Below are 24,874 nucleotides of genomic sequence, written 5' to 3'. Positions count from 1 at the left end.
AAACAAGAAGACAGTCTAGAGAGATATTAGAAGCAAGAGGACGACCAAGGACAGGGTAGGCCCCTTGCTCAGTGAAGAGGGAGAAACAATAACAGGAAACTTGGAAATGGCAGAGGTGCTTAATGACTTCTTTGTTTTGGTTTTTACCAAGAAGTTCAATGGTGATGGGATGCTTAACATAGCGAAGGCTAGCAGAAATGGGGCAGGTTTAGAAGTTAAAATAAAAAAAGAACAAGTTAAAATTTACTTAGAAAAGTTAGATGTCTGCAAGTCACCAGGACCTGATGAAATGCATCCTAGAATACTCAAGGAACTGATAGAGGTGGTATCTGAGCCTTTCGCTATCATTTTTAAAAAGTCATGGAAGTCAGGAGAGATACCAAAGACTGGAAAAAGGGAAAATATAGTTCCCATCTATAAAAAGGGAAATAAGAACAGCCCAGGAAACTACAGACCAGTCAGTTTAACTTCTGTGCCAAGGAAGATAATAGAGCAAGTAATAAAGGAATTCATCTGCAAACCCCTGGAAGATAATAATGGGATAAGTAACAGCCATCATGGATTTGTAAAGATCAAATCACGTCAAACCAATCTGATAGCTTTCTTTGATAGGATATCAAGCCTTGTGGATAAGGGAGAAGTGGTGGACGTAGTATACCTAGATTTTAGTAAAGCATTTGATATGGTTGTGCATAACCTTCTTATCAATAAATGAGGCAAATACGACCTAGATGGGGCAACAATAAGATGGGTGCATAACTGACTGGATAACAGTTTTCAGAGAGTAGTTATAAACAGTTCACAATCACGCTGGAAGGGAATAACAAGTGGGGTTTCGCAGGAATCTGTTTTGGGTCTGGTTCTGTTCAATATCTTCATCAACGATTTAGATACTGGCATAGACAGTACGATTATTAAGATGCAGATGATACCAAAAGTGCTTTACAGGATAGGGTCATAATTCAAAATGATCTGGTTTGCAAAAGTGCTTTACAGGATAGGGTCGTTATTCAAAATGATCTGGACAAACTGGAGAAATGGTCTGAGATAAATAGGATGAAGTTTAATAAGGACAAATGCAAAGTACTCCACTTAGGAAGGAACAGTCAATTTCACACATACAGAATGGGAAGTGACTGTCTAGGAAGGAGTACTGCAGAAAGAGATCTAGAAGTTATAGTTGTGGACTACAAGCTAAATATGAGTGACAGTGTGATACTGCTGCAAAAAAAGCAAACATGATTCTGGGATGCACTAACAGGAGTGTTGTGATCAAGACACAAGAAGTCATTCTTCCGCTCTACTCTGTGCTGATTAGGCCTTATTTGGAGTACTGTGTTCAGCTCTGGGTACCACATTTCAAGAAAGATGTGGAAAAATTGGAGAAGGTCCAGAGAAGAGCAACAAAAATGATAAAAGGCCTAAAAAACATGACCTATGAGGGAAGACTGAAAGAATGGGGCATGTTTAGTTTAGAAAAGAGAAGACCGAGAGTAGCAGTTTTCAAGTATCTAAAAGGGTGTTAAAAGGAGGAGGGAGAAAAAGGATAGGACAAAAATCAATGGGCTTAAATTGCAGCAAAGGAGGTTTAGGTTGGACATTAGGAAAAACTTCCTGTCAAGGTGGTTAAACAGTGGAATAAACTGCCTAGGGCAGTTGTGGAATCACTATCACTGGAGATATTTAAGAGCAGGTTGAATAGGCATCTTTCAAGGATGATCTAGGTGGTGCTTGGCCCTGCCAGGAGGGCAGGGGACTGGACTTGAAGATCTCTGAAGGTCTCTTCCACTTCTAGTTTTCCATGATTCTATGCTCTCCTAAGCATTGGCCTATTTTAACATAGCTTTCCATGCTTCCTCCTCTGTATCGCCCATGCATCTTCTCTTCATGAGGGTCTTTCATTCACAAATTGTCATTTAAACCCATTGCCAGTATGACCCATGGCACCAAGTAGATAAGACACTGACTCTTTCCCAGTAGTTACATGACGAGGCTTTACTTACTGGTGGTCCAGGAGCTCCTGAGAAACCAACTCCTCCAGGCGTTCCAGGATGCCCCTAAAACACAAAGGAAGATGAGACACATGGCATAGATTCCTCAGAAATCTTCATCTATTTCCTCTTGCAGTGGAAGAGCAGGGAGTGATAGAAGTTAAGGCAGCTGTCACTTGCTAGCTCAAGGCCAGATTTCCAAGAGCTTAGCATCTGCAGCTGGAGCTGAATTTTCAAAAGAGCTCAGACTAGTGGGGACTGAAAAGGTCTGAACGTCTAGCCCTTAAAGTCTTGGCCCAAGGCACAAAGAGAGCTAGTGTCAGCAATGAGATTAGAACCCAGGCGTTTCTGGCTCTTAGACCACTAGCCTACACCTTTCCAGGATGTTGCAAACAAGCAGTACTTCAGCTATTGCAGTGTACTCATAATTAACAGTTGTCTTTGCTTCTTGAAACAGACTCCCTGTTTGTTGACCTGCAGAACATGCTGAAAAGCACCACTGTTCTCTCAGGCTGTCAAAGAGGGAATGAACCCAGGAGTAAACAGAGTGGCTGATGTGAATAATCCTGCTAGGGTGAATGGGTGGGAGTGCTTATAGCTTGATATCAGGCAGTCAAATGCTCACCCCATCTTCACACAGGCAAGAGAAATCTGGAGTGATCAGTGTTTAGCCAATAGACTGGCAGGAGCTGTAATTTCCAAATGGAACGGGAGATGGCAAAGGCCATTAGTCAGAGAGTGAGCTCGAGAATGCAGACTTACTCCTTACCATCGACCCCTTGACTCCCGGTGGGCCCGGTGTTCCGATTGTGCCTCGGTCGCCCTAAGAAAGACAAAGGCACACAAAGCACAGCCAGTAATTTTGTTAATGAGGATTGAGCAGGGGGAAGGGACACAATACTTCAACAAGAAACATCCACAAATTGTCTCAACTGCTCCTGCTGCTGTGAACTCATGTGAAATGGCAATAGCCTGTTAACAGTGCTGAGCTTGACAGCTGCTCCCTTCTGACATGGCAGCAGCAAGTGGACTGAACAGTGGCCCCTGGTCTGCCATCTGAAATGACTGTTCAATGCTGAGAGGCCATGAGGTGACAGCTGCTGATTTGCCACAACAAATTTACGGTAAGAAATTCATCATTGTCCAGTGGCCACCTATGTATGTAGTATTTCAAAGCACCATACAGCACTTTCATCAGTTCTCAGCACCTCCGAGAGGTGGGTTTTCATTGTCTCCATTGAAAAGATAGGGAAGTTGAGGTACAGGAAATGAAAATGGCTCACTCAAGGTTACATAATAGTTGATGGCAGAGCAGGGAACAAAACCCAGAAGGATAGCTCCATACGTCCCTTCAGGAGGTACCCCTGCTACCCCTTCAGGAGTCTCACCCTGGCTACATGTTGCTTGTTTGGAGCAATGTGGGCCTGAAAACTGTCATGCTTGGGGGGAGGGGGAAGATTCTCAATAGGGGTCACTATTAACACTGAGAGCATGTTTGGAAATTAAGTCCAAGATTTTGAAAAGTGGATTGCAAGGGCTTTGGGACAGAGTCCATCCCTCTGCCCACTGCTTGTACAGCACTTAACACCAGGGGTTTCTGGTCCATTCCTGGGGCTCCTATGAACAACCAGAGTACAAAAGAGTAATTTTGGGTGCCTAAACCTTTAGCCCCTTAAACTGGTCTTACTGTCAGTAGGGCTGAACATCTGCCCTTTAAAATCCACTTTTTAAAAGTTGTATAAAGACAGGCACCAAAAATTGAGGCATCCAAAAGTTACCAATCACTTATGAAATTCTTAGCCTTTATTCATGTTACCACTAGGACTGCCAAGCGATTAAAACATTTAATTGCGATTAATCATGGTATTAAACTATGTAATACCATTTATTTTAATATTTTTGCAGATTTTTCCACATTTTCAAATATATTGATTTAAATTAAAAAACAGAATGCAAAATGTAGAGTATATTAATTTGGATTACAAATATTTGCACTGTAAAAATATAAGAAATAGTATTTTTCAATTCACCTAGTACACGTACTGGAGTTCAGTGTCTATCATAAAAGCTGTACTGACAAAATGTAGAATTATGTATAAAAATAACTTCATTCAAAAATAAAACAATGTAAAACTTTAGAGCCTAAAGTCCATTCAGTCCTACATCATGTTCAGCCAATTGCTCGAATAAACAAGTTTGGTTACAGTTTGCAGGAGATAATGCTGCCTGTTATTGTTTACAGTGTTACCTAAAAGTGAGAACAGACATTTGCACAGAACTGTTATAGCTGGCGTCACAAGATATTTATGTGCCAGATGTGGTCAAAATTCATCTGTCCCTTCATGCTTCAACCATCATTCCAGAGGACATGCATCCATTCGGATAGAATAATAGAATCATAGGGCTGGGAGAGACTTCTTTGAATCCAACCCCCTGCTAAAAGCAGGACCAAACCCAACTAAATCATACCAGACAGGGCTTTGTCAAGCCGAGACTTAAAAATCTCTAGGGATGGAGACTCCACCTCCCCAGATAACCCAGTCCAATGCTTCACCACCCTCCTAGCAAAAGAGTTTTTCCTAATATCCAACATAGACTTCCTCCACTGTAACGTGAGACCATTGCTCCTTGTTCTGTCATCTGTTACCACTGAGAACAACCTCTCTGCAACCTCTTTGGAATCCTCCTTCTGGTAGCTGAAGGCTGCCTTACTTTTCTCTTCTGTACACTAAATAGACCCTAATCTCTCAGCCTCTCCTCATAAATCATGTGCTCCAGCCCCCTTATCATTTCGTTGTTGCCCTCCACTGGACTTTCTCTAATGCGTCCACATCCTTTCTGTAATGGGGCCCCAGAACTAGATGTGATACTCCAGATGTGGCCTCACCAGAGCCGAATAAAGGTGAATAATCACTTCCCAAGATCTGCTGGCAATGCTCCTACTAATGCATCCCAATGTGCTGTTAGTCTTCTTGGCTTCAAGGGCACCCTGTTGATTTATATTCAGCTTCTCATCCACTGTAATCCCCAGGTCCTTTTCTTTTGATATTGGTATTCTGATGAAGGTATTGATCCAAAGCAGAGAAGTCTGATGCATGTTCATTTTCATCATCTGAGTCACACGCCACCAGTAGAAGGTTGGTTTTCTTTTTTGGTGGTTTGGGTTCTGAAATGTCTGCATCTGAGTGTTTCATCTACATTTTCTGAAAGTAGGCTCCACACCTTGTCCCTTTCAGATTCTGGATGGTGCTTCAGATTCTTACACCTTAGGTAGAGTGCGGTAGCTATCTTTAGAACTCTCACATTGGTACCTACTTTGTGTTCTGTCACGTCTGCTGTGAAAATGTTCTTGAAACAAACATGTGCTGAGTCATCATCCGAGACTGCTATAACATGAAATACATGGTGAAACTTTGAGAAAACAGAACAGGAGGCATACAATTCTCCCTCGGGATGTTCAACCACAAATTTAATTAGATTTATTTTTTAATGAGCATCATCAACATGGAAGCATGTCCTCCAGAATGGTGGTCAAAGCATGACGGTACATGCAAATGTTTAGCATATCTGGCACAGAAACACCTTGCAACGCTGCTACGAAAGTGCCATGCCTGTTCCCACTTTCAGAAAATACTACAAATAAGAAGCAACATTGTCTCCTGTAAATATAAACAAACTTATTTGTCTTACCGATTGGCTAAACAAGTAGTAGGACTGTAAGCTCTAAAGTTTTACTTAGTTTTGGTTTTGAGTTCAGTTATGTAACAGAAACAAACCTACATTTGTAAGCTATGTTTTCACAACAAAGAGATTACCCTACAGTACATGTCATGTACATCCCTTTGCCGATATAAATGTCTATCAGCGGAGGCAGATATCTGTGAAGAGATATCGGTATCTGCTGTTCAGCAGGGAACCCGGGACCACAGCAGCCAAATGACTGTGGTTATACCTCCCTGTGACGGGGCACCAAGACCGCGCACTGAAAGCCAGGGGCTCTGCGCCCTGGCAGAGAAGCCACGGAGCAGATACCGGCCGTGCGCCGGCTGCTCCCAAGCCGCGGTTCAGCAGGGTAGAGCCGCAGCTCAGCTGAGCGGGGACGCCGTGGCTCAGCTGAGCGGAGGCGCAGCTTGGCAGGGCAGCGCCGCGGCTCAGCTGAGTGAAAGCGCGGCTCAGCTGGGCGAGCGCAGTGGCGCCGCCGGAGAGGTGCTGAGGCCAACCTGGACAGGCCGAGAGGCCAATCAGCAGGGCAGACAATGCAGGGACGGGACGGACTCCGGCGTACCAGCACGGCGGGAGCTTTAAAAACCACTGGACAACACAGGAAAGGGGGAGCGGTTGGATAGAGAGACTGGACTGGCCAGGAGGGACAGCGCCCTACTCCGAGCCATTGCCCTGCCGAGATTCGATGCCGCTGTGGTAAGGACCACCGAAGGGGGAAAAGGAAGTAGCCCAGGGCAGGGCGGTGAGGAAGCCTGTGGGCTGATGCGTTTAGGGGCACACCCCCGTCAGCCGGACCCAGACTGGCAGGCAGTCTGAGTCCTTAGGGCCCTGGGCTGGGGCCTGTGAGTGAGGGCGGGCCCGGGCCCCCCTTTTCCCCCCTTCTGCGTGGGGCGAGAACATGTCCGACGTCGAGTACCCATTGGTGCGGGGCTAGAGAACCTCGCATATAGAAGACCTGATGTCCCAGGATGGGCACGACGTGAACAGGTCAGGTTGTGATGGATTCACAACTCCCCCAACCCCCTTCCTCTAGGACAGGAAAGGGGGCAAAGCCGTCACACTCCCACAGTATTGTCCCCAGCAGAGCAGTATAACCCCACAGAGAAGACACGGCTGGGGGCGAGGCAGGGGACATACAGCCACATGAATGGGAAGAACTTTGGTTCAGGGTACTGGCTCCTGGCAGTGGTGGCACCATCCCATTCTTCTTGTTTGGTTGCTGTGGTTCTCAGGAGGACAGCCCTGGGGACCAGTGGATAGCAGTTCCTATGCATATCCACATCTGCAGATAGAAATTTGTGTCTGCACAGAGCTCTGCTTTCATGAGTTGAACTGAAAAATATTATTTATTTTGTTTATCATATTTATACCTCAAATATGTGTAATAATAATAATAATATGCGCACTTCATATTCTGTGTTGTAGTAGAAATCAATATATTTGAAAATGTGGAAAAACATCAAAATATTTAATAAATTTCAATTGGTATTTTATTGTTTAACAGTGTGATTAATCATGATTCATTTTTAAAATTACCATTAATGTTTTGAATTAAACACATGAGTCACTGCGATTAGTTGAAAGCCTCCTTTACCACAAAGAGTAAGTCTATGGGATCCGAGTTACGAACACTTCGAGTTACGGACCAAGTATTGGTCCGTAACTTGTTCGTAACTCAGAGAGCGGCTGTATAACAAGCCCAAGCCATTGTAAATATTCCATTTAGAGCTATTCTGTAGTTTTATAACTCTCTGCCTGAACTTGTACTTATTAATTTCAACTCCCAGAAAATTGATATAGAACATGTCTTACTTGGTCATGTACCAATTTTTCTACTTCGCGTTATTTCATAGATGTGTATGTACTATATCTGTATGGCTTTTAAGATGGAGATGGAAAGAAAGAGGTGAGGATTATATTTCTATTGAGTCTTTTAGAATACAAATGTGAAGGAAAATTCCAGAGATTATCAATAGTCAGGGCCGGACTAAGGGGTGGGCGAGCTGGGCAGCTGCCCGGGGCGCCAACCGATGAGGGGCTCCTGATGGAAGCTGTAAGAGGCGCGTGGCGTCCCTTATAGCTGCCATTAGGCGCTACGCACCCGGCTCCCGCAGTGCCGGTCCCTCCCATCTCCATGGCACCGGCCAGCAGCACCCTTCCCCCCACGGACGTGGGGCCCTGCACAGCCAGGCGTGGCCTGCCCCGGGCTGCATGCCAGCAGTGGGGCCAGGCCAGGCTGAGCAGCGCATGTGCCGTGTGTCCTGGGGGCAGGCCCGTCCTCCCTAGGAGAGCGGGCCTGCGCATGCACTGCGCACCTGGGTTCGGGGGGCTAAAATGGCTCGGACCGGGCCTGTTAATAGTCTATACATATAATTAAACATTTAACTAGGAATTTTCAAATAATTTTCAATATCAAAACAAAGATTCTATCACTATAGCAGTTTCTCATCATGCTGTTTAATTTTTTTCTAAATTAAGGAATTTGGTGTTCCTACATGCAACTGGATTTTGCTATTGTTGTCCTGCTATGGCATTATCCACTTTACTTCTTAAAGTTTGGTTCTGTCTGGAAAATGACAGTTTGAAAAGGGCACTAAGCAAATTCAACAAGTTTTCTCTGTGTACCCTACATCAAATCAATATTTATATTAGTATTTATTAATACTGCTGGGCTGACTTTTGGGGGAAAGTGAGCTGGGTTCTGTTCCTGGTTGCTTCTCAATGCAATGGAAGATGAGGTACCAATTGTTGGGCCAAATTCTGCCCTCATTTAGACAATCAATTTTGTTTGTGCCAGCAAAAGAAGAGCCTGACATTCAGTGGGAAATAGGTCAATGGAGGGATGATAGGAGTTACTATAGAGAACTTTCTGGGTGTCTGGCTGATGAGTCTTGCCCACATGCTCAGGGTTCAGCTGATCGCCATATTTGGGGTTGGGAAGGAATTTTCCTCCAGGGTAGATTGGCAGAGGCCCTGGAGGTTTTTCGCCTTCCTCTGTAGCATGGGGTACAGATCACAGCTGGAGGATTCTCTGCATCTTGGGGTCTTCAAAGTATTTGAAGGCTTCAATATCTGAGATATAGGTGAGAGGATTATTCTAGGAGGGGTAGGTGAGATTTTGTGGCCTGCACTGTGCAGGGGGTCAGACTAGATGATCATAATGGTCCCTTCTGACCTTAAAGTCTATGAGTCAATGAGATGTCTCATATCTGTTCAATATATCCTTATCTCTTCCATATCATGACGCTGCCCTCTGGAGATACAGAAAGCCAAGAGTCTAACTGGTGAGTTATAACCCGTTATCTCTACTGTGTTATTGTACTTCTGCCTGAATCTATGGTGAAGTGATGTTTAATCTACAGTTCTAATAATAGGTTTATGACTACTCCTGCCTAGATGGATTGGAAACATGTGCAGTGACTGTATGGTTCTCACGTGGTAATATTCTGTGAATTGAGGTATATGCACATATACCTAGTGCGGTGTGGGAGATGAAAAGAAGTAACAAACATATTGCCAAAGAGATTACACCCAGAATCTGACCTTCCTTCTAACAGTTTAACTGTCCTGGGGAAACATCTCCTGGATTCTAAATATCTATTAAAAACAAATCCAAAGAAGCTGTTGTCACTAGCTAGACCTTGTGAATCAATTAATAATGGCAAGCTCTCTCTTTTAATGTATGGATTTTATTAAAGACCTGTTAGCTTACATTGTTCCCCGTGACAGTAGTTTAATTCCATTTGCTTCAACATTAAGTCTTGCATCTTTTTGGATGGAGATTGCTGACACAGCTATGTCAAATGAAAGCATGTTTCCCACTTCATTTAGTGCACAGTGATGCAGTAAGTTCTAAGATGCAATGCCAGCTGGAATTATAGCTGAGAGTTTGATGTGATGATAGACATTTTTGTTATCTGTAAATTTGTCTTGTGGGAGACGAAAAGGTCTGGTACAAATTTCAGCTGCAATGAGGATTCCCTAGAGCAGATTTTCATAAGACAACCCAAGTTTGTCCTAACATTGATGTGATATCATCATATTACAAATGCTGAATTCCATCATGAAGGCTGTTTTTCTAATTAAGACATCCAATAAACTCAGTAGACCTGGGTTCAGTTTCTGGCTCTTTCACAGACTTTCTGAGTAACCTTAAGCAAATCATTTAATTTGTGCCTTAATTCCCTTTATATTAAATGAATTTAACAACACATAATTTCTTCCCCCCTTTGTCTGCCATGTGCATTTCAACTGTAAACACTTGTTAGGGTTGAACTGTGTCATACACTAGATGTATACGTAGTCTCTAGGTTTTAGTGTACAGGCAGTCCCCGGGTTACGTGGGTCCGACTTAAGTTGGAACCCTAGTTATGAACCGGGGCGGGGGGGGAGCCCGCTAGTGCGGGGTGCCTCCCCCACTGTTGCCGCCTCTGGCGGCGCAGGGGGCGCTTCTCCTCAGCAGACCAGGGAGACGCGGAGCCCGCATCCTCCGCGTCGAGAAAACCTGCTCCGCGTCTCCGCGCCCCCCCCCCCCCCAAAGAAGACCAGGCTTTTCTCGCCGACGCCTAGGGTAGAGCAGCTGGGGGGCTGCCGGGTTGGTCCCACAGCGCCGAGGTGCGGCGCTACTGGACCAACCCAGCAGCACCCCAGCTGCTCTGCCTCAGGTGTCCCCAAGTCAGCCGCTGCTGAAACTGATCAGCGGCTGACTACAGGAAGCCCGAGGCAGAGCTGCTCTGCCCCGGCCTTCCTGGAATCAGCTGCTGATCAGTTTCAGCAGCGGCTGACTTGGGGACACCTGGGGTAGAGCAGCTGGGGTGCTGCCGGGTTGGTCCCTGCAGCGCCGAGGTGTGGCGCTGCGGGGACCTACCCGGCAGCGCCCCAGCTGCTCTGTCCCAGGCGTCCAGATTCAGCTGCTGTTGAAACTGATCAGCGGCTGATTCCAGGAAGCCTGGGGCAGAGCAGCTCTGCCTCGGGCTTCCTGTAGTCAGCCGCTGGTCAGTTTCAGCAGCATCTGACTTGGGGACGCCTAGGGCAGAGCAGCTGGAGTGCTGCCGGGTTGGTCCAGTAGCGCTGAGGAGCGGCGCTGCGGGACCAACCCAGCAGCACTGCCCCAGGCGTGTCCGATTCAGCCGCTGCTGGTCAGTTTCAACAGCGGCTGAATCTGGATGCCAGTTCCGACTTACATACAAATTCAACTTAAGAACAAACTTACAGTCCCTATCTTGTACATAACCCGGGGACTGCCTGTAATTCAAGCAATAAAGTTTGTTTCAAGACAACACAACATAAACAGCATGACTTTGTCCTAGGGGACAAAAGCCTGAAGTTCAATTGTAAAAGGGGAGAAGGTGTAGAATAACATACCATTTTATATTGGTATTTACCTTTGGGCTAGATTGTTAACATAGGGGCTGTGTCTAGACTGCACCCCTTATGCAGATTAGACAGATTGCTCTTAAAATCAGGAATAAGGGATCTTTCGGAAAAGGCTTTATTTTCTGAAAGATCCCCGTCTAGACTGGCACTATTTAAATCCCCGCTTCATTTGCAATCGCACTGTGTCTAATCTGCATCTCTTTCCCGCAAAAGGGGTGCAGTCTAGACACAGCCAGGGTGTTAGCACTACAGCCTGCAGTGCAGTAACACTGTTTTGCTGACAAGGAAGGGAACTTAAACCTCAGTCTGTTGTTTACTCAGGCTATGTGTAGACTGCAGACCTTTATCAGAAAAAGATATGCAAATTGCAAAATTCAATTTGTGTATCTTTTTCCACTTTTTTCTTCAGAAGAGGCTTTTCTGAAATTTGGCCCATCTACATAGAGCCAAATTTTGGAAAAACCTCCTCTTTCAGAACATCCTTTATTCCTCTCACCGAGAGAAATACAGGGATGCCGAAAGAACGCGCCCGCTTTTTCGAAACTTTTCCAAAAAAACAGATGCATTCCCTGGACATCGCAGAGCATTTCCGGGATACCTCTGGTGTCTGCTTAGTCTACAGCTACAATAAAAAGTGTCTTTCCTTTGCAGCTGAAATTCACTATTAAATCCTGAAAACGTTGCTCAAGCCCTGATCCTGCAGCAACTCTGCATGGGCACAGCGATATGCATGCAGGGATCAGTTTGAAAACTGAACTACCATTTGCTTCTGCTTATCAGTAATGCTGGTGCACAAATGGGGTGAGCTATCAAAGGCAGGTACAGTAATTCCTCACTTAACGTGTGCCCGCTTAACATGTTTTTGTGATAGCACCATTTTTTTTTTAGGGAACATTTTTCAAACAACACGACCCCGTCCCCTGCAATAACACGATTTCCCCTAGGGCCAGCCGGTGGCCGGCAGCTGCGCGAGGCTTCCCCTGCCTTCCTGCAAAGCAGCAGAGGTTTGCTGCTCGCAGCGCCATTCCACGGTGACCACCTCTGGCCGGACGCAAGGCATCTGGCCAGAGGGGGTCACCAGGGAACTGTGCAGTGAGCGGCAAACCTTCGCTGCTTTCTAAGGAGGCAGAGGAAGCACCGCGCAGCTGCCGGTGACTGGCCAGCTGGGGAAACCCAGCCGCCAGCTGCAAGTCCCTTCCCCTGTCCTCCCCTTCTCTTCCCCAGAGCCAAACACCTCCCTTCCCTGCTATAACCCAGTCCCCTTTCTCCCCCAACCTTATGTCCTGGTCCCAGCTGCTAACAAGTGCAGGCTGGAGCTGCGAGCGCACGTGCGCTTGAAATGCAACCGCCACCTTTCCATTATTTTCAATGGGAAAATTGACCCTGCATAATACGTTTTCACTTAGCACGATCATTTTCTGAAGTGTATCTATCGTGTTAAATGAGGAATTACTGTATAGCTCATCCTCTCTTTGAATCACAGGCTGGGGAGAAGAGGCAACATTTGCCAGAGGGAAAAGGACAAAAGTCAGCTGGGCATGCTGTTTATGGGCTTCTCGCAAGACTATGAATGAATGAGGTGTAACACCCCTCCTGTCCCTGCAAGAATTCCTATGTTCAAAAAATGTGTGACAGTGTTTCTTTAAAAGAAGAATGAGTGGCAATCCCTAATGTGAAGCAGAACACAACATTCTGACTGGCACATGGCTAACTCATCACATCTTGGAATTCCAACAATCTTAATGGCATTTGGAGTAAAGAAACTATTACATTAAATAATTTCACATACTCCTTTCACTCTCCTCCCCCAAAATAACCACAGATTTGTTTGCAAACCATTCCTACCTTCTCTCCTGCTATTCCAGGCTCCCCAACTGGACCGATGAAACCCATCAGACCCTGCGGAGAACAGAAGAGTGCAATTAATTTTCTGCTTTATTTCCACAGAGAGTAAACAATTTATTTGATTTGCCATGCTCACAGAAATAGCCAAGAGTTCTCTGTATACTGTTCAGTAGTTCTTATTGGCTACTAGCAAGCATAGCGGTGCTCCCAGATATGGGAGTTCCATATTCAACCAGATGGTTCTGCTTTATGAGACAGTTGGAACTTTAATGTTAGCATCTACGAAAGCTACAAAATACAATCCCAGGAACAAATTACTGACTCAGCCAACAGCATTCAAGAGAGAGGCCTAGTGTATGGAGGGTTTTGTGTTGCTAACATTTCCCGACTTCACCTTTGTCAGTGCAATTCTGCCTGGCGTATCAGAGGGGGAAGAGCCAGGAAAGACAAGACTCTGGTGACCACTGACATTTAACCATCATGTTATGTAGACCTGGCTGCTTGGAGCCCTGATTGACTAATGCTGCCATTCTAGGGGCAGCATGGCTGGGATACGTAAAGAGGATTAAGGCTAGAGAAGATGCAATTGGAGGGGTTAAAAGAACAGTAGATTTGTCACAGTAATCAGAAGACTTCTTGAAAAACAAACCCTGACACAAGATCTTTGAGACTGAACATCATTTGGGATGATAAAGAAACAAATAGAACTGCTTTTAATTATGAGGGAGAAAATGGCTACAGCACAAAGTATTAATAGAAAATTATTTAGAAGCTGTTCACATTTTCTGAGTAAAATAGACCCTCCCATCTCAATAAAAGATTTCTAGCTTTAGAAACACAAAGAACATTTCCTAGTGGCTTTTCTTTAAAATGGAACACTCCATTTTCCCTCTTACTGAAGGGCTGTCAAAGCAGCTAACCACTTTGTCCCTTATTCTGGCAAGGTTTTTATAGTGTCTTTTTTCAGACCTCATAACTGAAGGGATTAATCTCATGTTGAACCACTTCACAAACTGCCAATATCTGGCATCTATGGGGTGAATACAAGCTACTTTCCAGCGTGTATGGTTACAGACAGAGTCTGAGCAAGTCAGATCATTCTGAGCTCATTTGACAGATCCCCAATGATTTGTGACATGGACTCTTCAAGTTTGGAGGTTTAGGGATGCCTCTATAGAGTTTAGCCTGTTTTGTGATTGAGACTCGTTGATCTCTCATCCTCATGCCCACCTCTGGTGGTCCACAGATTTGAAACATTTGGAAGAGGAAACCGTAGAGCACTGGGAGAGAATTTTTAAAATGGGGATTTTCTAAGCCAATACAGGGAGGAAGACCAAAACACAAACTGGTCCATTCCAGAAATTCTGCACTTTGAGATGTGGCTCCCAAAGGCAGTAGCAGGCAGTCCCAACACAGCTCAGCAAGAGCTTTCTTTAGTCCTTTGCCTTCAACCCATTCCACCATAGGACTTTTTAGATGTACTGGTATTCAGAGATGGGCTCACACTGCGAAACTGTGATTTGTAACAGGGCACAAACCCTGTTAGGGTATGTCTACACTACCACCCTATTTCGAACTAGGGTGGTAATGTAGGCAATCGGAGTTGCAAATGAAGCCCGGGATTTGAATTTCCCGGGCTTCATTTGCATAAAGCCGGGCACCGCCATTTTTAAATGTCCGCTAGTGCGGACTCCGTGCTGTGCGGCTACACGCGGCACGGACTAGGTAGTTCGGACTAGGCTTCCTAGTCCGAACTACCTTTACTCCCCAAATGCCTGGCTGGGCTATGTTCTTTTGAAGGCACTGGGGCTATGTCTAGACTACATCCCACTTTCGAAAGAGGGATGTAGGTTAGACGTATCTTGAGAATGGTTGCAACAGGGGCTCCTTGCCTAGGTACAGCCTGTATGGGAACATCTAGCCTTGGACTACACTCAGACCAATATCTAGGCGGGACCAGAGGTTAAACAAAGACACCCCTCCCAGTGTTCTTACTCCTTTGGCTGGTCAGAGCAATTGTTAATCATTGTCTGCAACTGGGAGTGATGTTTCATTGAAATGGGTGGAAGGCGAAGATCATATCGGAAACAATTAAGCCTGAATTGAAATGTCATCATTAGCAATTTGTCCTGCAGTATGCAACAATGATGTGCCAGGTGCCTGACACTCAGTCATGCCACACAAACCCAGGCCAAGCCCTAAAAGATGCCTACTATCCAGGGTGATGTTGCCAGCCCTTCCTGCAGCTCTGCAGAAAACTGATCGTAGAAGTGTCATTTTACAAGGCACAGGGGGTCAAGCTCAGTCTCATAACTTTGGGACAGGGCCGACTTATCCATTAGGCACAGTAGGCACAGTGCCTAGGGCCCACGATACTTTTAGGGGCCCACGAAAATGTTTTAATTTCTTTTAAAATCAGAAGAAAAAAAATGAACTTTTAGGGTCGAAGAAAATGTTTTAATTTTTTTCTCACATCAGAAAAAAATGAAACTTTTAGGTCCCACGAAAATCTATTACATTTTGCCTCAAACAGAAAAAAAATGTTGAAGTATTTAAAGTTATATCAAAAATAATGTTTAATATTGTTATTATTATGGTGGGAGGGACCCACGAAGGCAAAAGTGCCTAGGGCCCATGAAAGTCATAATGCGGCCCTGCTTTGGGACACTTGCAATGTCAATGATCAAGCTAAAGCGACAAGGAGTCCTGTGGCACCTTATATCCTAACAAGTGTAGGAGCATAAGCTTTCGTGGGCAAAGACCCACTTCGTCAGATGCCACAGGACTCCTCGTCGCTTTTGCAGATTCAGACTAACACGGCTACCCCTCTTGTAAGTCCCCTTACACTCTGATACATGATCAAGCTAACGCAGGCTATAGAGAGAGGCTATGTCTCATAAATTCTTTGGATCATCTTTTTCTTCTGGGTTTCTACAGTGCTTCTCACAGTGGGGCTCTGGGTTCTAATGCATGACTGCAATTCAAATAAATAAATAATAATTTGACAAAACAACCCACAGCCAGGCTCAGAAGAAAGCCTGGAACTCAAGTTTGGTGTTTTTTCCAGGGAGTTGAATCAGCACCTCTCACTAGAACTGGCATCCTATTTGACAAGAATTTTAAAGTACTCCTAGCCACAGCCTGGGTCAAGGAATGTAACTGAAGGAATCCTATTGCATCAGCATGCATGTCTGAAAGAAATATTCAACACCCACACCGAGAGGCCTGGAAAGGTGAAGCAGTATTTATCCTACTGGCCAATTAAGAAAAAGCCTGGAACACAATGGTGGAGATGAAGACATGGCAAAATCTGACCAGTAGGTGATACAATCATTGGGTCAATTCTCTTTTCGATCAGACACAGGTAGACAGACATAATTGATAACAAGTGGGTATTTGCGGAGCCAGGGCACAAAGCCATGAACACAAAGGCTGGTCTTCTAGCATAGGGTAGAATGACCGAGCAATTTAAACGAAGAAGCACATAGACTGAAAGCCACTGTAAAAGGTAAAAAGTCAAATGTTCCCCAGTTTTCTTGAAAACCCAGGGAGTTGAGAGCCTCTCTCCCAGCTGAAAAGGCATATGAAATTCAGAGGCTAATTTCTGAATGCGTGCCTGACACAACATTACAGGCAACTGCAATGAACAGGGCTATTGACAGTGTTGAAAGCAAGGCCATTTCAGAATATTTCCTAAGGGCTGAGTACACTACCTTCCATGTCAAAGTTGAGGCCCTACCACGGAACACTAGTTTACACTATGGGAACTCATTATGGAAATAACCGAATAGGATGGCAAGACTGAGAAAACCACTAGCAGGGTCAGCTGGATGGAAAGCATGAAAGAAATGTGACACATTTTCTGTGTCCATGGCCTCTGGTTTGTGTACTGGCCTCCCTCTGTGACCAATTTTCAATGCTGTAGTGATGGGTTACTGGATACAGGAACAGAAACTGAGCAGTCACCTTGAATAAAGAGCTCAAAGCAGAAGACAAACAATATGTCCCCATGGAGTCCTATTTCTGTCACGCTCATCATCTCAGCCATCAGGGAGTCATGGATACAAATGTGAGCAGGCAGGAGACACATAGTGCACATACACTGTTTGTGGCAGGATGGGGAAAATAATGAGGGCTGGTTCTCGGTATAACATCTAGTTCAGTGGTCATCAATCAGCAGATCAGGATCTACTGGTTGATCTTGGAGCCTCTGACAGGGGATCCTAACTGGTTTGGCCAAGAGGCTGTCAAGTGCCAGCGCTTCAGCTGCCCCTCTCCCCACTGCTGCACATCTCCTGACCTCTGCCTTGGAACTGTCTCCTCAGGAGCCTCCTGCTTTCTGTGCAGGGCAGGGGAGGGAGATGAGGGGTGCTGACATCAAGGTGCCCCCCTCGCACTCTGTTTTAAATGGGAACACAGTTGTGCATCTTAGTTAAGTGAAACAGTTAACATGAGTGTAGAAGTTCAAAGCTTTACAGCTTTTAAAACAACTCTAGGCATGATTCTATGTTGATTGTTGTTTCCAGTGCACTAATTGAGCTAATGGTCGCTCAGGCTTTCAGCTGGAGCTCTAAACTTCTAGAGGACAAAAATGTGATCCAGTATTTTTTCTGGAGTGGACTAGGGGATAGGGCATTCACCTGGGGAGCACAGGGTGGTGGGTTGGAGTCCCCTCCCACCCATGACAGCTCAAGTCCCACCCTCATCCCCCTCTACCCTGGGAGTGACCAGACAACTAGCACAGAATAAGGGAGCCATTGAAGAGAGGAAGGTGGAATGAGGTCTCCAGTGAACATGGGGCTAGGACTTGAGCCTCTGGAGCACAGAGTGGTGGACTCAATCCTGCCTCCCCTCTACCTATCCTGAGAATGGCTGGCCAACCAATACCAGCTGCCCATAAGATGAACCTGTCTCCTGCTTTCTTAATGCAGGATAAGGGACTATCTAATGATAGGGTGCATTCTGCTATGGCTTAGGGGCTAAAGCATCCCCCTGGGGAGCACAGGATGATGAGTTTAAGCCCCAACAACCCTGGGAACAGTGGGACAACCAGTGCTGGAGCATCAAAGTAAAGACAAGCTACCCCCTCTCCTGGCTCTCACAACTCCAGAAAGCACCTGGCATATGTAGCAGAGGCTCTAAACTTCTAGAGGACAAAAATGTAGCCCAGTATCTTTTAACTGCCAGTGTTAGGTATCTGATGTTCTGTGCAGAGTAAAGGTGCTATGTGAGGAACCCCCTTACCCCTCCCCCCCAAAAAAAAGAGGATGGAGAGAGGCTAATCTCAGTAGTGAGGGATAGTGGACAAGGAGCAATGGTCTCAAGTTACAATGGGGGAGGTCTAGGTTGGATATTAGGAAAAACTATTTCACTAGGAGGGTGGGAAGTACTGGAATGGGTTACCTAGGGAGGTGGTGGAATCTCCATCCCTAGAAGTTTTTAAGACCTGGATTGACAAGCTCTGTCTGGGATGATTCACTTAGAGTTCCACCTGCTTTGGGCAGGGGGCTGGACTCGATAACCTCCTGAGGTCGCTTCCAGCCCTAGGATTCTGTGATTCTGAGGTCTTGGAGCCTCTGACAGGGGATCCTAACTGGTTTGGCCATGAGGCTGTCGAGTGTCAGCACTTCAGCTGCCCCTCCCCCCACTACTGCACATCTCCTGCCCTTTGCCTTGGAACTGTCTCTTCAGGATCCACCTGGAGCAAGAGGAGGGATGCTGATATCAAGGTGCCCCCTCTCCCACTCAGTATCTTATCTCCACAGAGCAGAGAGGGGGCACAACAGGACTTGGGGTGGAGTTTTCTGGCTGCTTTTGGGAGTGGAACGGGGCCATGGCAAGGGTGAGCCTGTCTTAGCCTCACTGCATCACCACCCAAGAATCACCTGAGGTAAGCAGTGCACAGCGGGAGCCCACATCCCGAAACCCTACCCCAGTCATGAGCCTCCTCGTGCACCCCAATTCCCTTCCTTAGCTCCGAGCACCCCTGCATCCAAACGCCCTCCCAGACCCTGATGAAAGTGAGGGAGGATGGGGGAGGTAGGGTGGATGGAGTGACCAGGGGCGGGGCCTCAGAGATTTGGATTGCACTTGAATTCAAAAAGTGATCTCGTACGTAAAAAGATTGGAAACCACTGATCTAGTTCCAATAAGATAGGGATCAAGACCTCTACATGGGGGCATATGTTCCCAGTTACAATTCATCATTGCGCCATGTGAACCTCGTAATAAGCGGACTGGGCTGTAGCCACATAGCTTGATAGAAGAAGCAGAAGACCCAATGGTCTTAGATCACTTCCAGCACAGGTGTCCCCCTGGCTTTGCAGACAGTGTATATCTGTTCTATGATGAACTAACGTTAGCCTGAAAGATACTTCTGAAAGCAAAAACAAACAACATAGCTGTGTCTAGGCAAAATAAAGTCCCGTTGAGTTCATCAGGGTATCTGAAATTACAATGGGGGATTGGCTCACACAGCTCATTGCTGGCCAAAATGCGATAGAGACACTGAACAGAACACAGGAAACAACAAAACATGCCTTAAAACATCTCTCAAAGAACCACTGATGGCAGATACCGAGTCAGTGTATCCCGGGAGAAACACAGACGTTAGATTGCTGTCACTGCCACAAAATGGACCCTCTGTATAATTTTTGCCCAGCCTCCCAGAAACTGCTATGAAATCAAACCCAGTATCAAATATAACTTCAAGGACCATGTGGACACGAAATCCCACAGCAATGGCTGCATGGATAAAATCCCACAGCAACCAGTAAAGAATGTAAAACATTTACATTGGCTGAGGAGTTCAGTATGTCCCGGCTTATCATGCAGCCTTGTTACAATTAAGCTTGTCCCTTTTGCTGCAGCAAGGCAGTGAATCATACACATCTGAAAAACCTAACCCCCAGCAGAGCTCAGCGTGCGCACGTGCTTATAGGCACAGACTGCCCGCCAGTTGCTCCCAGCAGGAATCAGTCGCTGGCCCCTGGTGTTTAACTGGTTCGTTAGAACTGACAACAAAACAAATGGAAGCAGAAAGGAATGGAGGGCGATGCACAATCATCCCATTTAGAGGGCAGAAAGAGAAAGAACTACAGTAAATGTCACTGATTTGGGAGGCCACGCTGACCTGTGCTGTGTGACTCAGATTGAATGTTTGGTGGGGTTTTAACTCTCTGCAAACCGGAGCTCAGACCCGCCCTCTGGCTTCAGAATTTCTGTGCTTTTCTTGGAGCAGTGGACAAGAGTGTTTTGACAGATTGGCCAAATTCCTTGTCTTGCAAGGAAGAGCCCTGCACTGCAGTGTCTGCAGACTGGAAGCAAAGGGCTACACAGCTCAGAAGCACTAGCACCTCAAAGAAGTTATGGTGCAGTGGTTACAGTGTGACCCTGAATCTCAGGACACTTGGGGAGGTCAATTCTCTGCTCTGCTACTGACTTCCTGTATGACCTCAGGCAATTCACTTAATCTCCTATGCCTCTATTCCCCCTCTTTAAAATGGTGCGGATGATGATCACATAAATGCCACTCTCTACCAGAAACCTACTGACCATTATTCTTACCTGTGTGCCTCTAGCTTCCATCCAGGATACATCACAAGGTCCATTGTTTGCAGCCAAGCCCACAGACAGAGACCTACAAGATCTTTATCAAGTATTTTTAAAACTTATATACTCACTTGAGAAGTGAGGAAGCAGATTGACAAATGATCCCTCATTCTCACTGGTGATAGGACAGACCAATCCTTGTCTACAGACAATCCCCCAACATGAAGCAAATACCCAGCAGTCCCACATCACACCTCAGATATACTCTCCTAGGAATCTCCTCCTTCAACAAACCCCATTGCCAACTCTGGCCACACATCTATACAAGCGACACCATCACAGGATCTAACTACATAAGCCACAACTTCAAAGGCTCATACAACTGCACATCTTCTAATGTGATTCATGCCACCAACTGCCAGCAATGCACTTCTGCCATCTATACTGGCCAAACAAGACAGTCTCTGCGACAAAGGATAAATGGACACAAATCAGACATCAGGAATGGTAACACACATAAACTTGTAGGGGAACATTTTAATCTGCTGGTCACTCAATCGTGGATTTAAAAGTAGCCATTCTTCTACAAAGGAATTTCACCGCCCAATTACAGAGAGAGAATTCATCTATACATTTGACACTTTAACCCTGGGCTTGAATAAAGTCATTAACTGGTTAAAACACTACAAAGTCAATTTCAATTAATTACCTGCATCCTGCTTCAAAAGCCCTTTAAAACTGCACTTGAAAGGGAATCCTCTGAACTGTTATTCATGCTAAAATTCGACACTTTGTGTGGGGGTCTTAACAAAGACTCTAGTTATCTTACCCATTACAAAGATAGCTTCCCCAATTATCACCTCTAATATCATTAGCTCACAGACATTTACCTCCCTCCCCCCCCAGCATCCCGCTTCTGTTCTGAAATTTGATTTGTCCTTTTCATATGTGTTCTTTTTTTAAATTGTATCCTTTGGTATATGGTTGACTATTTTCTTCCAATATTTGATCTCAGGAAGTGGGTCTGGCCCACGAAAGCTCATTATCTAATAAACCATCTTGTTAGTCTTTAAAGTGCTACATAGTCCTGTATTTTGATGAGGGGTGTCACAACAAGATTTGGTAAGTGGTCAAGGGGCGCACTTTTCTAGGGAGGGACTACAGCATCTGGGGTAGAGGCTGTGTACAGAGGGAGCTCAGAGTAGGAGATTGGGGCACAGGAGAGGATGTGAGGTCTGAGAGGGTGTTTGGCTGATGGAGGGGGTTGTGATCTGACTCAGGGGACTGGGTGGGGGGTTGGGTTCAGGAGGGGATTCTGGCCTCGGGGCAGGCTGTAGGAGGGGATGCAGGGTCTGGGGGCATGCAGAGGGTTTGGGAAGTGATTTGGGGCAGGAAGTTGGGGGAGGGTCAGGGTGGGCTGCCAGAGGCAGACTCTGTCCGGGAGGCGCTTACCTAGGCAGCTCTTGGCCAGCAGCCTAGAGAAACTTTCAGGCAGCCTTCCTGCCTGCTGCAGCCCCAGGCAACCAAAGCAGCTGGCTGCTCCCTGTGCCTCTCTGCGCTGCACGCCAAGGGGGAGGCTTCGCATGCTGCCCCCGCCCTCAGCACAATCATCACAGCTCCCATTGGCTGGTGGGGAGGACTGATTCCAGCCTGTGGGCTGGATCATGCCTGTCCCTGGCACAGGTCATGCTCAGGTTCTCCCTGCTGCTCCTGCTGACGTGACCGATCATGTCCCCAGCACAAGGCAGGTAGGTGGGAGGTCTTTGCCCCTGAGGCTCCTTGTCCCAGTTTGTTATTCTGTCTCCTGCAGGGACAAAGCATGTGTCTTCTTGCCTCTGCTGTTGTCTTGGCTTGATTTCTGCCTCTGGCATGGAGATACAGGCAGGTCTCATCCTCAGGTCTGTTTTCACCCAGTTCAGTAACAGGGAAGGTTGGTTGTGGGCTCCTGCGGCATCCTTGCTCACCCAACTTCTGTCTCTGCTGGCTGGCAAGGAAGGTTCCCTAGACTCAGGCCAGAGGAAGTGGGGAGCTGGAGACCAGTATTCAAAGAACAATTTTTAGTGAATTTCCCAAGTCAATTTCTTTGCAAGAGAGATGTAAGGAATGAAGAGGCAAAGCTAATATAAAAAAACTCCCAGCGAATACTCAAGTCACAGTGGAAATCTTTCCATAACTCCCATGTCTGTTGAAACAGACGGACCCAAAAGCAGAGAGCTTTAGCCCCGGGAGGAGATTTATATGTGATCTTGTTTCACGCCTTCACGCTGTCTGCTTCCAGCCAGAGACAGTTCCTACCAAGTGCCTCATCACTGACATAGACGCTCTGGTGGCGGGGTGTATGAGTGTTTATGTGTGTCTCTCAGGCATACCTTTGTCTAAGAGAGGCAAGAAACAGGGATAAGCCAGACCTTTCATGGCCTGGAAATCTGAGGTACAGCTTTCCCCCCCACACCACTTCCATTGCAGTTCTATGGAAAAAACCCACCCGGGTTGGTTTGCTCTGATTCCAAACTCCACATGATGATATTTGGAGAGGGAAGGGAGGAACATTGTAAGCATCGTCTAGCAAAGGCGTGCTAGGAAAGGAGGTAATTTATCACAAACTTGGTGTGACGTTTTTCTTCTAATGACATAACTGGTAAGGAAATGGAATTTTTTCTAGACAGAGACTAATTGAGTAAAAATAGTACAGCCAGCTTTCAGATCCTTGTGCTGGCTTCAGTATCTGCAGAGGCCAGCTGTGTTTTCTTTTCATTGAATGGGGCCTATAGTTTTTATTCAGAGTCAGTCCTAAGGGACATAAGGAATAATAATCATCATACTCTGTTCTTTGGCAGTATCTTCCAGTTGAGAAACTCAAAGCACTTGCTAAGCATTCATTATTATTAGCAATACAATAGCACCTAGAGTTCCCAATTGATAACAGAGTCCAACATATGTGTAACAAGAACTCTTCACATTCATGGATATATACCTGTGAATAATTTTTGCAAATTGCAGATTGGAAGTGGAGAGGGCGATAAGTAATTGGGTTAAAAAAAGAAGGAACTAAGTTCATGGAGGACAGGTTTATCAACGGCCATTAGCCAAGGGGATCAGGAATTCAACCCCATGCTCTTGGTGTCCCTAAGCCAGAACAGGATGACAGGACGATGGATCACTCAATAATTGCCCTGATCTGTTCATTTTCTCTGTAGCATCTGGCAGTGGCCATTGTCGGAAGATACTGTGCTGGATGGGCCAATAGTCCATCTCACTGTGGCTGCTCTTATGTTCAAGAAGCTGTACAGAGTAAGACTTGAGAACAATAGACGGTTCTTACCCCAAAAAGCTTACCCTTTAAAACGATTAATCCTTTCCTGTGCCCTTCTCATCCTGTAGGAGTGAAACTGCGGTACACAGAATTTAAGACGAGGTCCACACTACAACCAAAGGTGGATTTAAGGCAAAAAAATGTACCTGGAGTTGATGTACCTTAAGCTGAGCTTTGGTGACATCCTCATAACTAGAGGTCAACGGGAGAAACACTCCTATCAACTTCCCTTACTCCTTGCAAGGAGCAGGAATTCTGGCGGCGATGGGAGTGCCCTCAGCATTTGATTTAGCGGGTCTTGACTAGATCCACTAAATTGAAGTCTGGAAGATCAATTGCCACAGTAGTGATCTTCTGGGAAGTAAAGATGTGCCCTTAGGGAATTGCCCAAGTTCACACAACAGCTGGTTGGCAGCAAAGCAAGAAACAACCTAAGTCACTTGATTTCCAGCCCAGTGTTCTATCTGAGAAGATTAACCTTCCTATTTAAATTCTCTGCTAACACAATTAAGCATTTTGTGTTACTGTAGGTCCTTCCTTCAGTCAAGTGAAACTTAAAAAGAATGGATATATTTAGCACTAAGAGGATTTTGTTTTATAGTCAATTTTCTCTGTATCTAGTTCTACCACCCTATAAGCCCCATTTAATTCCGTTTAAAAACAAAGAGTGATCTTGTTGAAAGAACTGAAAATGACACTATCCTAAGCACTTTTGCTTCCTCTTTGTGGACCAAATACGTATAATTTAAGACTGATAAATAAATAGCTTCCAGAAAGTGGTGAGCATTCTCTACTTTCATTGAAGCCAATGGGGGTTGTGAATGATCGAATTTCTCTATATTGAGCCCTGAGTGCTAAGAAAGTTTTATAAAGCACATTTAGTGTAAGCTTTAGGAAGTAATAATATTAATAACACATCAGTGGAGCTCAAAACATTTTACAAAGGAGGTAAGTATTGTTGTTCCATTTTTAGAGATGGGGAAACTGAGGCACAGAGAAGGGAAGGACCAGGGTCAGAACTGGAAATAGAACGCAGGTCTTGTGAGTCTCTGCCCAGTGCTTTGTCCAATACACC

The 24,874-nt window shown here is 45.7% G+C and overlaps 1 protein-coding gene across 4 annotated transcripts in view; it reads right to left on the bottom strand.

The window, feature by feature from the left end:
* COL27A1 (collagen type XXVII alpha 1 chain) overlaps positions 1–24,874 on the bottom strand; it is a 296,056-nt gene that overhangs the window by 117,366 nt on the left and 153,816 nt on the right. For all 4 annotated transcript variants that reach the window (XM_014580186.4, XM_014580190.4, XM_089772923.1 and 1 more), the window contains 3 exons: positions 12,936–12,989; positions 2,761–2,814; positions 2,004–2,057 (listed from right to left, as the gene is read on the bottom strand). In XM_014580186.4, the coding sequence (XP_014435672.3) occupies positions 2,004–2,057; positions 2,761–2,814; positions 12,936–12,989 (162 nt within the window). The remainder of the gene's footprint in view (positions 1–2,003; positions 2,058–2,760; positions 2,815–12,935; positions 12,990–24,874) is intronic.

This window comes from Pelodiscus sinensis, chromosome 23 (assembly GCF_052426305.1).
Source record: "Pelodiscus sinensis isolate ZL-2025 chromosome 23, ASM5242630v1, whole genome shotgun sequence".
In the NCBI taxonomy this organism is placed as follows: domain Eukaryota; kingdom Metazoa; phylum Chordata; order Testudines; family Trionychidae; genus Pelodiscus; species Pelodiscus sinensis.
The sequence above is the reverse complement of the archived record's forward strand: the minus strand, read 5'-3'. Positions and strand labels throughout refer to the sequence as shown.